The sequence below is a fragment of the Microcaecilia unicolor genome, chromosome 6 (assembly GCF_901765095.1).
Source record: "Microcaecilia unicolor chromosome 6, aMicUni1.1, whole genome shotgun sequence".
Taxonomy (NCBI): Eukaryota; Metazoa; Chordata; class Amphibia; order Gymnophiona; family Siphonopidae; genus Microcaecilia; species Microcaecilia unicolor.
In genome coordinates, this window is record NC_044036.1 from 193,461,476 (window position 1) to 193,475,837 (window position 14,362).

At 43.5% G+C, this 14,362-nt stretch overlaps 1 protein-coding gene across 7 annotated transcripts in view; it reads right to left on the reverse strand.

Moving 5' to 3' along the window:
• LOC115471915 (hyaluronidase-2-like) overlaps nucleotides 1-14,362 on the reverse strand; it is a 97,826-nt gene that overhangs the window by 13,130 nt on the left and 70,334 nt on the right. For all 7 annotated transcript variants that reach the window (XR_003942445.1, XM_030205855.1, XM_030205856.1 and 4 more), the window contains one exon: nucleotides 2,452-2,541. Coding sequence is in view for 6 of the 7 variants with exons in the window: in XM_030205855.1 (XP_030061715.1) it covers nucleotides 2,452-2,541 (90 nt within the window). In the remaining variant the exon portion in view is untranslated. The remainder of the gene's footprint in view (nucleotides 1-2,451; nucleotides 2,542-14,362) is intronic.

A 14,362-nucleotide genomic window follows, 5' to 3' on the forward strand; every position in this document is an offset into this window, starting at 1 on the left:
ACTATAGATGTTACCTCATTAAACACAAAGATACTTCAAGACGTAGTTTTAGCAGTCATCTCACAAGTGTTGACATGTTGGCAACTGCCTCAGCGGATTTCTACATAATTAATGCTTGATATGGCTCAATTGGTTATTACACAAATTAACTTTTGGAATAATGGGGCTTATTATAGACAGATACAGGGGGTCACGACGGGGCAACTTTAGCTCTATCAATGGCCACCCTATATATGGACAAATTGGAAATCACCAAGATTTACCCTATGCCAGCTTTCAAATCAGTTATGTTATGGAGAAAGTTTTTGGATGACATTTTTTTCATTTGGACAGATTCGTTTTCAAAGTTACAAGAGTTTGTAACACGGTTCAATGATCTGGACCCTAATATCAAGTTTGTAATATCATCAGACAATAACAAGATTGAATTTATGGACCTATGGATTATGAATTTTGATGGTAAACTGGAGACTACACTATATCAGCAACCAATGGAGAGAAATAACTTATTGCAATTTGAAAGCTGCCACCTTTATCAACTTATATAGAGCAATTTTATAAGAAATCGTAAGATTTAGGGCAACATTTAAATACTGATTGTACTCGCTGGGCCAATGAGGAAGTGGGTGCATGAGACTTGCCAACATAAGATTGCTGATGAGCTATAATGGTCTGTATAGGGAAACTTTTATTGGAGTTTTGTGAATATTATCATCAAGTTTTCCAAGATTTTTACTTGCTAATTTCATTGGTGTTGTGAGAATGAATCTAATAGAAAGGAAGCATAGCAAACTACTACTACTACTACTTAACATTTCTAGAGCGCTACTAGGGTTACGCAGCGCTGTACAATTTAACAAAGAGAGACAGTCCTTGCTCAAAGAGCTTACAATCTAATAGACAAGTGAACGGTCGGTCCGATAGGGGCAGTCAAATTGGGGCAAAGACAGATTATGCACTCATAACCCACAAAATACCTACGAATCCACCAGCTTTGACATTCCACCTTCTATACTATCCTTCCTAAAACCTTCCTTAGCTTTTCCCTTACTTAACCCTGACTTAACCTTTGTATACTACCAATTGTATCTGGTATCCTACAATGAATATACCATAATAAAACTCTGTACACTACCAATTATATCTGACATCTTGTAATGACTATGACATAACAAAACTCTGTAAGCCACATTGAGCCTGCAAATAGGTGGGAAAATGTGGGATACAAATGCAATAAATAAAATAATAATAATAAAACCTACAGCCTAACAATAAGTTCATGAACTCCAACATATGAGATGAAGCTTCTCCATATAGAAATTTAAAAACCAGAGGACATATCTTGAATTGAACTCTGGCTTCCTTTGGGAGCCAGTGAAGATCATAGCACGCAAAAGTTGCAGTCATATTTACGTAATGAATAGATCAGTCTCACTGCTGTATTTTGAACAACTTGCAGCTTTATTTTTCTTCAACTTGCAGCTTTTTAATAGTAGACGTGGAACAGCTTGCGAGTACCACATTGCAGTAGTCCATTCTTGATAATATAATAGTGTGTACTAAAAGTCAGAAAGCCGATTGCTCAAAATATTTACAGATACTTCTCAATTTTTTAAGAAGGTAGAATGATTTAGGTGCTACTGAATTTGCATATAGTTGATAGAACCCTTTCTATGAACATACAACTCCTAGAATCTTTGCAGAAGTAGCAAACAAAAATTGATCCAGACCTACATTTTTTACTTCTTGGAGGATTATCCAAATGGCCCAGCCATAGAAAAGTTGTCTTATCCTGACTCAACAGTGTAAAAAAAAAAAAAAGAAAGCTGCTTTTATTAAGCCCATTCACAACAAGCCAGGAAAGTTCTCTTGGGATAGAATTTGGAAGACACGGCAAATATCCTTCCAGGGCTTACTGAGCTTTGGTTTGCAAAGGTTAAGCATCTGTCTAGCAGCAAGCTCTAACACCCTCCCCCCCCTCACCTGTTATTTTAAGGTATTATTCTAGGTGTCCATTTATGTTATCCCAAGAAAGCCGAGACATGAAGCTTCATAATTCATTGGCAGTTGCTCACTTGTTACGGAGCAAGTAATTTTCTGTTATCACTGCACAATTGGCATATTGGACAAGAACATCTGTCTACTCTGAATGAAACTGAAGCCACCGATTGATTAAAGGTCAATGAATAGTTGTAGCAAAATCTCATTTGACGATTAATCCTAAAATATCCCTGAGCTGATCAGTCCTAGAGATGACAGGCTTTGTATCCTTGTGGTCATCTCCAAGCCATCATGCTCCATCAGTGTACCAATAACGCTCCCTTTGGGCTGAAAGTATTTATGGAGAGTACCCCACCCACCCTCTTCCTTGGTTTGGTCTCCCCCCCCCCCCCCCCCCCCCGCCTTACTACACTAGCTGGCTCTGACCGTGTACCTGTAACTTGTACACACCTTGCTTTTCGTGTAGTCAGCATCACCCCAGAAGATGGCCCCAGCAGCTCCCAGTGCAGCGCTCTCACCTATGGTGGACACCAGGTCCTCCTGTAACAGAAAAGCAACAAGAGATGGATGTTAACAGAAAAATCTCTAGCAAGATCACAGAGGTGCCACTGACAGAGGTAGAGCTAGTCCTATCAGAGCACTGTCAGGCAAAGGAGAACAATTTTCCATGCTTGTGTTGCCTGTAAAACAGTTTTTTAACCATGCAAACCCTTTATATGGGTGCTCTCACATTGAGAGGAGATGTTCCCAAGGTGGGAGATTTCCAATACTGTTCACATACAATGCAGATAGTAGCCATTCAAACCTCCTTCATGCATATTCATTAAGGAGATCATGAAAACCTGATCCGTTGACAGCCCTCAAGGACTAGGAGAGAAGAGCAAGGGTCTGTTCCATGGAACGGCACAAACAGTGCGTGAACATGTTCCGATTCTCCTGTATTCTTGGAGGAGAAGCTAAAGAACTTTTGAATTGCATTCACTGTACTTGGTCTCCACTTGGCAAAGGGATGGGAAAGTTTTTGAGTTCAGGTGTGAAAAACAAAATATCTGAAATTACCTGACTGGTAAAAACCAGAATCTATGGGCCTCAATTTATAGGTCAGAGTTACGCCCCATGTGTAGGGCTGGGTACCTACAATAAATTTAGCTTTCACATTCCAAGCATAGCTCAGTACAAATGAACTACAACAGCATTCAAGTTCAAAGCTCCCCAAAACTAGCAGAATGGGAACTGGAGCCCCCAGTACGAGCCAAACTTTTTAGTTATGAGGAGACCCATTCCGACTGATTCAGGTGAGAGTCCATAGTTACACAGTGTGAGCTGAGGAAATCTATCCCACCAAAAGAGGAGGGTTGAATGAAGCCTAAGGCCTTCTCCTCCCAGCCTTCCCTGCTGGGAAGCAGATGTTCTATACTTTCCCCCTCAATCTATAACAGGTCGTCTAACGTCATGAAAGTTACAGAACACTAGTACTTATCTGTGTAACGATAACAGTTATGTGTGTAAACACTAGCCACATGCTCAGTGCCTTAGTACCTAAATGCAGTGGCATACCTAGTTTGCTTGCCGCCTGGGGCGGGTTGCCACTGCGCCCCCCTCCCCCCGAAGCACATCACCTCCACCACCCTTCTTTCTAGAAAGGGGATGCATAGCAAAGTCACACAGCTCTCAGCTCTGCCGGTTCCCTGACCCAGAACAGAGGGGGCAGGAGACCAGCGGAGCAGACAGCCATGCGACTGCTCCGTGCACCCCCTTGCTGTTGACATGCTGATGCCAACCTTCATGTGTAAGTTCTTACAGAATATGCTCACAGCTGCTTTGTCATATGCACAATAGACACAATGTGTTCATAAATCAAGTGAGAACCAAACTACTTTGTGATAAAAAAGGAATTTGTTACGTGTGCAGTACAGAATTGGACAAATTTGGCAACTCAATGCAATTATCGAACAAAAAACAAAATCAGCTTTAAATCTGAATGCCTCAGTCTCAGAGACCTCAACCCAAAAAATGTGGAGGGAAAAAAAGACCTCATAATGCTCCAATTCTCCCACTGCATATCGCAGTGTTGGGTCCTTTGTATCCAAATCGCAAATAAAGCACCTTTTTAAGCAACATCTTCTGTGTTGGGATTGTCCTTCAGGCAACCTCTACTCCTTGACCCTTGCCCAGAAAGTTGGCAAGGTTGCCCCCATCCCCCCATAAGCTCTTTTGTGTTTCTTATTTGAGCCGAGTCATTTATGTTTTACTTTGCGTGGTAATACTCTGTAACCAGGGATTTTCAGATAAATTATCCAGGTGTCAGTTTATTTTCAGCCACACTGTGGAAGGATGACTGCTGAGTATTTGGTTCTAAACTTAGCTCACTAGTGTCTATATAGTGCTCTAATGTTCTGTTTGTTCGGTTTGCCAAGTATGAAGTGCATTCTACAGTTTGGGGTAACAATTTGCAATACTGCCCTTTTCATAGGCTCTGTACCTGATTGCAGGGGCCCTGGATGGTCACACCACTCCCTGAGGGAGAGCCCTGCTTGTGAGTACTGCTAAAAGAAAAAGGTGTCACCAATTACTCTGATATTCTGAATCCATTTGGGATCAAATACTTCTCCTATGCTGACGATATCATACTCCTATTCCCATGGCAAAGCCAAGCCGCGGCACAAGAGGTCTTCAACTCGCTGTTCAACTGGTTTTGCTCATTAAAATCTAAAAATTAATCCAGACAAAACCAACATCCTCTGGATCGGAAGCGACTCATTAGACCCTCCCAACCTACTATCCAAGCTAGTAGGCTCCCCAATAACCATTAAGTCAGAGATAAAACTATTAGGAATATATCTGGACTTGCATTTAACCATGAGTGGAGTGGAACGGGTAGATGTGAATCGTTTGTTTACTCTTTCCAAAAATACTAGGACTAGGGGCATGCAATGAAGCTACAAAGTAGTAAATTTAAAATGGAGAAAATTTTTCTTCACTCAACGTGTAATTAAACTCTGGAATTCATTGCCAAAGAATGTGGTAAATGCAGTTAGCTTAGCGGGGTTTAAAAAAGGTTTGGACGGCTTCCTAAAGGAAAAGTCCATAGACCGTTATTAAAATTACTTGGGGAAAATCCACTGCTTATTTCTGGGATAAGCAGCAGAAAATATATTGAACATTTTTGGGCTACTGTAGTGGTGTACAGTTGGGGGCGGTGGTTTTGGAAGGCTCAACAAGATATGGGGGTAACGGTGAGATGTGTACCTGGGAGCTTTTATATGAAGTCCACAGCAGTGACCCCTAGGATGCCCCATGGCTCTCCTGGGATGTCTGAGTGGCCAGTCTACTACAATTTCTGGCTCCTCCTACATCCCAATGGCTTGATTTTGTGCATTTTGCACTTGGGGTTTTTTTTTTTTTTTAATGGACCAAAATGATAAATGCACACAACACAAATCCCATCTAGCATGTAACCATTAAAAAAAGAAAAAGGATAGACATTTTGCTGTTTAAAAATGGCTAACTTCCTATTTGGATTTGGCCAAAGTCCGACTTAGACATCATATCAATAATGCCCCTCCATATATGTTACCTAACAGAAGTCTGTTTTTGACTCTCTGTACATAGTGGTCAGTCCTTGGCATCTTTCAGTCTTACAATTCTATTTCTATCCTTCCTCCTTTCACCAATATAATTGAAAAAGTGTCTTGTCACCTGACTTTACATATTTAGCCATTTTTTCTTCAGTCCATGCTTCTGCCAACCTTCTTTCTTATTTATTTATTTGTTACATTTGTATCCCACATTTTCCCACCTAATTGCAGGCTCAATGTGGCTTACATAGTACCGTAAAGGTGATTGCCAATTCCGGTATAAACAAATACAAAGTGATGTAGTGGTAGAATAAAGTTCATGTGTAACAGACATAGGGAATTGTAGATGGGAAGAGTTAATTTATGTCCAGTACGAGCTTTGGTTTCGTTGTGTTGCAGTGATTCAGGCATTTAAGTTGGGTCGGTGGGGTATGCCTTTTTGAACAGGTTAGTTTTTAGTGATTTCCGGAAGTTTAGGTGGTCATACGTTGTTTTCACGGCGTAAGGTAATGCATTCCATAGTTGTGTGCTTATGTAGGAGAAGCTGGATGTGTAAGTTGATTTGTATTTTTTTTTTTTTTTTGTTACATTTGTACCCTGCGCTTTCCCACTCATGGCAGGCTCAATGCGGCTTACATGGGGCAATGGAGGGTTAAGTGACTTGCCCAGAGTCACAAGGAGCTGCCTGTGCCTGAAGTGGGAATTGAACTCAGTTCCTCAGGACCAAAGTCCACCACCCTAACCACTAGGCCACTCCTCCACTCTACTCCTTTGCAGCTTGGTTAGTGGAGATTTAGGAATGTTTGTGTTGATCCTATTGTTTTTCTAGTTGGTAGGTCTATGAGGTCTGTCATGTATCCCGGGGCTTCGCCGTAGATAATTTTATGAACCATGGTGCAGATTTTGAACGCGATTTGTTCTTTGATTGGGAGCCAGTGCAGTTTTTCTCAGAGGGGTTTGGCGCTTTTGAATCACGTTTTTCCAAATATCAGCCTAGCTGCCGTGTTTTGAGCAGTTTGAAGTTTCTTTATGATTTGTTCTTTACATCCCGCATAGATTCCATTGCAGTAGTCTACATGGCTTAGTACCATAGATTGTATCAGGTTACGAAATATTTCCCTTGGGAAGAAAGGTTTCATACGTTTGAGTTTCCACAATGAGTGGAACATTTTCTTTGTTGTAGATTTCACTTGGCTCTCTAGCGTGAGGTTTTGGTCGATTGTAACTCCGAGAATTAATTTTCAGGCTGTCTGAGATAGGTAGGGTGTAATCTGGGATATTTAAGTTGGTGGGTTTGTACGTGTTGTATTGAGATGAAAGGATGAGACAGTGTGTTTTTTCTGTGTTGAGATTTAGTTGAAATGCATTCGCCCATGAGTTCATGATGTTCAAGCTGAGTTTGATTTCCTTGGTGATTTCTGTTAGATCGTGTTTGAAAGGGATGTATATTGTGACATCATCTGCGTAGATGAATGGGTTAAGGCCTTGGTTGGATAAGGACTTGGCTAGTGGGGCCATCATTAGGTTGAAAAGGGTCGGTGATAGTGGTGATCCTTGAGGTACTCCGCAGTCTGCTTTCCATGGTGGTGATATATTCGAGTTTGATTTCACTTGATATGTTCTAGTGGTTAGGAAACCCTTGATCCATTCCTCCAATCCCGAAGTAATCTAGGAGTCTTAGTAGTATTTTATGGTTTACCATGTCAAATGCACTAGACATGCGAACTGGAGGAGTAGTATGCTTTTACCTGTTGCTATTTCCTGTTTGAATTTGGCTAGGAGAGTGATTAATACTGTTTCAGTGCTGTGGATGGGGCAAAATCCTGATTGTGATTCGTGTAATATTGAGAATTTGTTTATGTAATCAGTAAGTTGTTTGGTTACCATGCTTTCCATCAGTTTGACTACCAGTGGGATAGATGCTACTGGGCGGTAGTTGGTGATTTTGTTTGGGGTTTTTTCTTGGTATCTTTTGGTATTGGGGTAAGTAGGATGTTGCCATTTTCCTTAGGGAAGAGACCTTGTTGAAGCATGTAATTTAGGTGGGATGTGAGCAGTGGTGTGCTGGACCAGGCTCTCACGGGCTTGCAAGAGCTGGTTGTTAAGTTTTTAAGAATTTTGGGAGCCGGTTGTTAAAGTAGGGCCCTCCATGGCTACTTTAACAACTGGCTCCCAAAATGTGGGCTTGGGCCCCCCTGCTGAATTATCTTTTACTTTGCTGGTGGGGATGCTGAGCCCTGCCAGCCAAGTAAATAGACTACTGCTGCTCCCCCGCTCCTTGTTTCCAGCTCTGGGCAGCAGGCTGGGACTTCTCGAGCATGTGAGAGAAGTTCCAGCATGCTGCTCAGATCAAGACGTTGTGAGTGGTGGCAGTCCATTTATTGGCTGCCAGCAAAGGTATGCCTAGCATGCCCGCACGAAGGGAGGGAGGAGAGAGAGGCAAGTGTTGCTTCCCCCCCCCCCCCCGGTCACCCCTGGCCCTTCCAACTGCAGAGCTGGCTACGTCCGGAGAGAGAGCCTGTTGTTAAAAATTTACCAGCACACCCCTGGATGTGAGGTCTGCTATGAAGCAGTGAGGAGCGGATTTTATTAGGCAGCTGGGGCAGGTATCCAATTTACAGTGAGTATTGGAGAACCTATTAATTGCCTGGGTGACTGTTTCATCGGTGAGGAGAGCGAAATTTGACAGATTCGGTCCACTGGGTATTCTCCGAGGGTTGGGTCCAGACCATCGATGAAATTTTCGATATCAGTGGTGTTCTGAGGTAGCATGTTGCGTAGGTTTACTATTTTTTCATTGAAGTATTTGGCAAGTTTGTCTGCAGATAGGATGTCTGTATTGGTTGTGGTGACCAAGGTGGTGTCTAGTAGTTTGTTCACGAGTTGGTATAATTTCTTTGTGTCTTTGTAGTCTGGTCCTATTTTGGTTTTGTAGTATGACCTTTTGGTTTGTCTTATTGCGTATTTGTATTTTCTTTACATTTGTTTCCATGCGTTGGGTGTGTGTACATCTTTTATTTTTCTTCATGCTCGTTCTAGTTTCCTGGATTGTGTTTTTAGTTTTTTCAGTTCTTCGTTGTACCACGGTATCAAGTTGTGCCTGCGTGAGGTACTTGTTAGTAAGAGTGCAATTTCGTCTAGTATGCTTCTGCATCTTTTATCCCAATCTGAGAGGTAGTATATGGAGTCTGTTTGTGCTGTCCAATCATTGTTGTATATCTGTTGCCAGAATGTTTCTGAGTCTATTTGGCCTCTTGTGCTGTAGATTGTGTGTTCTTGTATACGGTATGAGCCCTTTTTCCACCATTATAGGGATAGGTTTAGTTTGTAGTGGTCTGACCACGGTGTGTCTGTCCATTTCATTTCTGTTATTACTAGGTTCTGGTCTTTGGACAGTTTGTGTGAGATGAGGTCCAGTGTGTGCCCTTTGACATGGGTGGCTTGCATGTGTGGCCATTTAAGGTCCCATAAATGGAGGAAATCCTTGCATTCTCGTGCGTTGGTAGAGTTTGGGTCTTCTAGGTGAAGGTTGATGTCTCCTAATACGAGTATATTGGAGTTGGTTGCACAAGTGTTTGATATGAAGTCCATGAAGTCTGATTGGATTTCATTCCAGTTACCTGGTGGTCTATAAAACAAGACACAGTTTAGGTGATCAAGCAGGGCTTTGTGGTGAATTCCGATTGAGGCAATTTCGAGTTGTTGTGGACTCGGCAGTGGTTTCGGTGGTGAAGTGGGATCGATAGATTAGTCCTCCGCCTCTCTTTTCCTTTCTGGTCCAGTGAGTGATTTTGTATCCTGGAGGGCATAGGTCTAGGATTATAGGGTCCTTTTGATCATGGATCCGGGTTTCATTGATGAAAAGTAGATCGAGGTTTTCTGACATGATCTAGTCTGTTATTATTGTTGTTTTGTTTACTACAGATCTGGCGTTGATGTAACCCACTTGAATTTTTTGGTATGGGTCTTCTATGTTCGGTGTTATGTGGATTTTTGTCAGTTGTCGTTTCTTTGTTGGTGTGGGTTTATTATGACCTTTCTTTCCCTTTAGTTGGGTTGTCCACATGTAGGTACTCTTCTTTTGTTTTGGTTGTTGTCAGTTTGGTGAGGTGTGATGTATCTAATCAGTCTTTGATGATTATGTAGAATGGGTATGATGTTGCTATCTGTGAGTGGAGTGGTTAGTGTTAGGTGGATCAGGGATGAGGAGTAGATTGCTAGGAGTAGTTTGACGGTGTTCATTATGGTAACAAATCACTTTGGGCTGCTTGTAGCCGTGTATGATAGGGTGCGTGATAGGACTGTTCTTTGGGATGGAAATTTGTATTCTAGTCTTGTGTGTTTTATGTATTCTCGACTTGCCTGTGAGCTATTGGGATCAGTAGTGGCTCTGGGTCCTGTGTAATGTTAATGAGCAGGGGGGTGGGAGGGAGAAATGGTTCTGGAATAGGGTTAGATTATTGCTTCACTGTGAAGTCTCAGTATATTGGGGTGATCCTTGGAGTGCCAGAACACAGCTGGAAGCTCTTTATTTTCTGGGTTTTCGTTTATTGACGGTTTACTCACGGTTAGTTGTTCAGATGTGGTGCACCAGGGTGCAGAGGCTCTGTATTTCTGAGAGCGATATTGGTGGTTGGAGGTAGGAATTTGAGGGGAGGCAGCTATATTGTAGAGGTGAGGGAATAGTTGAACAGGTAGTAGTAGTTTGGGCTGGGAGATTCTCTGATCAGCCGCCTGTGGTGCCCCATTGGATGTTCCTGGGCAAGGAGACTCAGGCCACTTCCCATGTGGGGGTGAGCTGCTTCCGCTGCGATGGCCAGTGCGTGCGACGTAGGACAATGTGGACTGGTCACAGGCTTCGTAGGTCCCACGCATCTCTGCCGGTGAGTGCTCCTCTCCTGTTTTCCCCATGTTTCGTACGTGGGGCTTTCTCTGTCTTGCTCTCCCTTCTTCCTTGGGCAGGCGTCCGGCTGCCCGGCACACCTGGAGGTGCGGGTAAGCGCCTGATGTCTGTGAGGTAGCGTTGTTTCTGTGGCAGGGAAGAGCTGCAGTCAATTCGCAGTTGCTCCTGGTGGCCTGTCGAGGAGGATGATGACGGGGTGGGTCGGCTCGACAGTGTCTGCACCCGACTCTCCAGACTCGCTAGAAGCAAGAGCCCTCGTTCCTCACGGTGGTGCTGGGGCACAGGTGGGTTGCGAGGCCTGGCAGGGCAGTGTGGCGCTCCCGAAACTGGGAGGAAGCCGTGGCCAGCTCTCGGCGATCCAGTTGGACGGACAAGTGGGAAGATTCCAACCGGAGCTACTCTGGGAGAGACTTTCACAGCGCAGGGTCAAGAAAGTAAAAGGCACTTGCCCTTGTAGATTCCCATGGTGGGTCTGTCAATCGGGCCAGGCAACAGCCGCTGTTGGCTTATTGGTCTCGGGTCCACTTGAGGGTCGCACGAGGAAGCCGTGGCCGACCCTTGATGGCTCTTGGCGACCCGAACGGAGGACGTCCGCAAGATCGATTGATCCGCTCGGTGAGACCATTGATCGGGTCAGGCTGCAGCCACTGTCGATCTGTCGGCCTCGGGGCCGCTTGAGGGTCGCCTAGCCGTTTTTAGCTGGATTTCCGGCTAAGGGTCAACAGAGCTAGCTGCTTCCGTGACCTTTAGGTTGCAGCCATCTTGGAGTAAGATATGCAAACAGAGAGGCTTTTCAGATCTGCACCAGCAGTGATGGAAAAGAAACGGATCCCAGATGTACTGCTCCAAAACAAAATCTCTTTATTAAAACGATCACCCTACGTGGTCCACGTTTCGCCCACTCGTGGGCTGCTTCAAGGTACAATACCAGAAGTGGGAAGACTAAAGAATTCGCAATCCTAACTACAAAATGCAAAACGCTCAGCAGCACAGTGTTCATAGCTGCATGAACACAGACTGTTCTCAACGCAAACATGAGTGGATGAAATGAGTACCATGTCAGGTGATTGTTTTAATAAAAAGATAAAAACAGATTTCTTTTGGAGCAGTACGTCTGAGATCTGTTTTCTTTTGCAACCTTATCTGGTATTTTTTTCTGTGGTCTTTTTTTTGGCAATCTTCTGTATTTTTAAAAAATATTTTTACCTTCACTGTTTGGAGAAACTATATTGGCTTCCTTTTCCTCTTGCTTTTATGTAACAAAAGTAAATAAAGATCAGTTGCTATTTTTATAGCTTCTTTCAGCTTGTTCTACTATTTTCCACATCTTTATCTCCTCCCATCCTGCCAGCTCTTTTCTTTCTTTTTTTTTTTAAATTTTTTATTTATAAAATTTTAACATTTTACTAAGCATCCACTTGTACAGAAAAGTGACAAAGGGCCCTGTTTACTAAGCAGATTTATATGAGCGTTAACATTTTTAACTCGCGTTAACAATGTACATGCCTACAATATCCCTATAGCAGCCTACATGGTTAGCGCGCGCACTAAGTGTAGGAACGCTAAACACACTAACGCACCTTAGTAAACAGGGCCCAAAGGACTCTTTACTAAACCATGCTAGCGATTCCCGTGCGGCAAATGCAACAAAGCCAATGGGGTACTCGGGCAGGGCTGTCCCCTGTCTCCCCTAATCTTTGCATTATCCACTGACCCTTTGGCTTATGTAATCTGCGCCTCACCAGATATCACAGGGATCCGTAGTGGGGAGATGGACCATAAACATACTTTTTGCACATGATATTCTTTTGACTGTAACCCATCCCTTTACCTCTTTAAAAGCTGTAGTTACCCTCTTAAGATATATATGAAGCTATATACGGATTTAAAATTAATCCACAGAAATCTGAAATCCTCGGCCTTACAGTGAGGGATGCTGAAAAGCAGTTTTTGCAGCATTCTTTCCTATTTTGCTGGGCATCAAATTCTATACAATTGACAAGCTCTGTTAATCGCATATATGAACAGAACTTTCCCCCAAAGATGAAAGAATTATTTGAAGAGTTAGACCGTTGGGACAGTCTCCAAACATCCTGGGTGGGTCAAATTTCAGCTCTTAAAATGGTTAATCTTACCAAAACTACTATACTTGCTTTTGGCCATTCCATTATCCATTCCAAAAACCTTTTTCTCTGCATTAACGAAAAGGGCATTTGTCTATATGTTTGATTTCTATTGATAGTCTATATTTGGAAAAGGAAACTCCCAGAGTCAGCAAACGTACTTTCTACCAGCTTAACGCCTATGGGGGAATGAGGGTGCCCCATTTTGAACTCTTATCACCAAGCGGCATTGTTACAAATTGTGGCAATGGGGCATTCATAGCCCTTGGGCACAAACAGAACAGCAATCTCTGGCAGAGGTCCCACTGTGGGCTTTCCCTTGGCTCCCTTTAGATCAACTAAAAATCCATATAGGCCGTGTTGGTGGTTTGATGCTGGCCCCATTGGCAACATGGATTAGAATTACCTTTCCAAAGCAATTATATATGTGGCCTGCTTCATCCCAGGGTCAACTGATAAAAACTTACATCAAGTGGGCAGACAACTCACTGTGGGGCCCTTTCACAAAGGCGTGCTGAAAAATGGCCTGCTGTAGTGCAGACGTGTGTTTTGGGTGTGCGCAGAATCATTTTTCAGCGCACCTGTAAAAAATGCCTTTTTAAAACTTTTTGCCAAAACTGGACGCGCCGCATTGACCTAGCGGTAAAGCCTCATGCGGTAACCGTGTGGTAATGACCTATGCACGTCAAATGCCACTTGGCACGTGTCCGATATGTGCGTCTGAAAATTAAAGTTATTTTTCAGACATGCGCCAAAAATGAAATTACCGCAAGAGTCACATGATAGCTGGGCAGTAACTCCATTTTAGAACGTGCTGGGCGCGCATAGACGCTTATGTGGCTTGCACATTGGGACAGCTTTGGATTGAGGGAGAGCTTCATTGATTTACAAGAGAAATATGAGTTAACCCACAAGGAGTTTTTAAAATTTAGCCAATTAAGAGATTTCCTACTCAGTAGAGCCAAAGAGTAACTATTCATCTTATTTTCGAAAGTGATCGCCGGCCATTTCCCGACATAAATTGGGAGATGGCCGGTGATTTCTTAAAGCGGCAAAATCGGTATAATCGAAAGCAGCATTTCTGACAGCATCGCCGCTTTCCCGTTGCTTCGCCGGCGAAAGTTCAAGGGGGTGTGTCGGTAGCTTAGTGAAGGCCGGACATGGGCGGGCATGGGCGTGGCTACCAGATGGCCGGTTTTCGCTGATAATGGAAAAAAAAAGCTGCGTTAAGCAGTATTTCGCCAGGTTTACTTGCTCCTTTTATTTTTCACGACCAAGTCTCAAAAAGGTGCCCCAACTAACCAGATGACCACCGGAAGGAATCGGGGATGACCTCCCCGTACTCCCCTAGTGGTCACCAACCCCCTCCCACACTAAAAAAATAAAAACCTTTTTTGCCAGCCTCAAATGCCGTACCCACCTCCGTGACAGCAGAATGTGTTCTATCCTTTGACAGCCTTTCCCTGGTTGTGATGTGGCTCTCGGGTGAGTGTGACACCTTTTCTGTTAGGTGCACTGCAGAGTCACATCAGCAATGCACTGTGGTGGGTGTAGGGTACTGGGCTCTACTCCCATGGTGCTTTTCCCCCTGCTAACTAGGTCAGAGTGTGCCCTGTTTTGTTTCCGGTCGTCCATGAGGTAGTGGCCATTTTTGTAAGCCAGTTTTAGATCCCTTCATGTGTAACCCACGTTAGAGACCTTAGTTATTACCTTGAATGTTGCTGAAAGAGGGCATTGTACACCATTCTGCCAGCTCT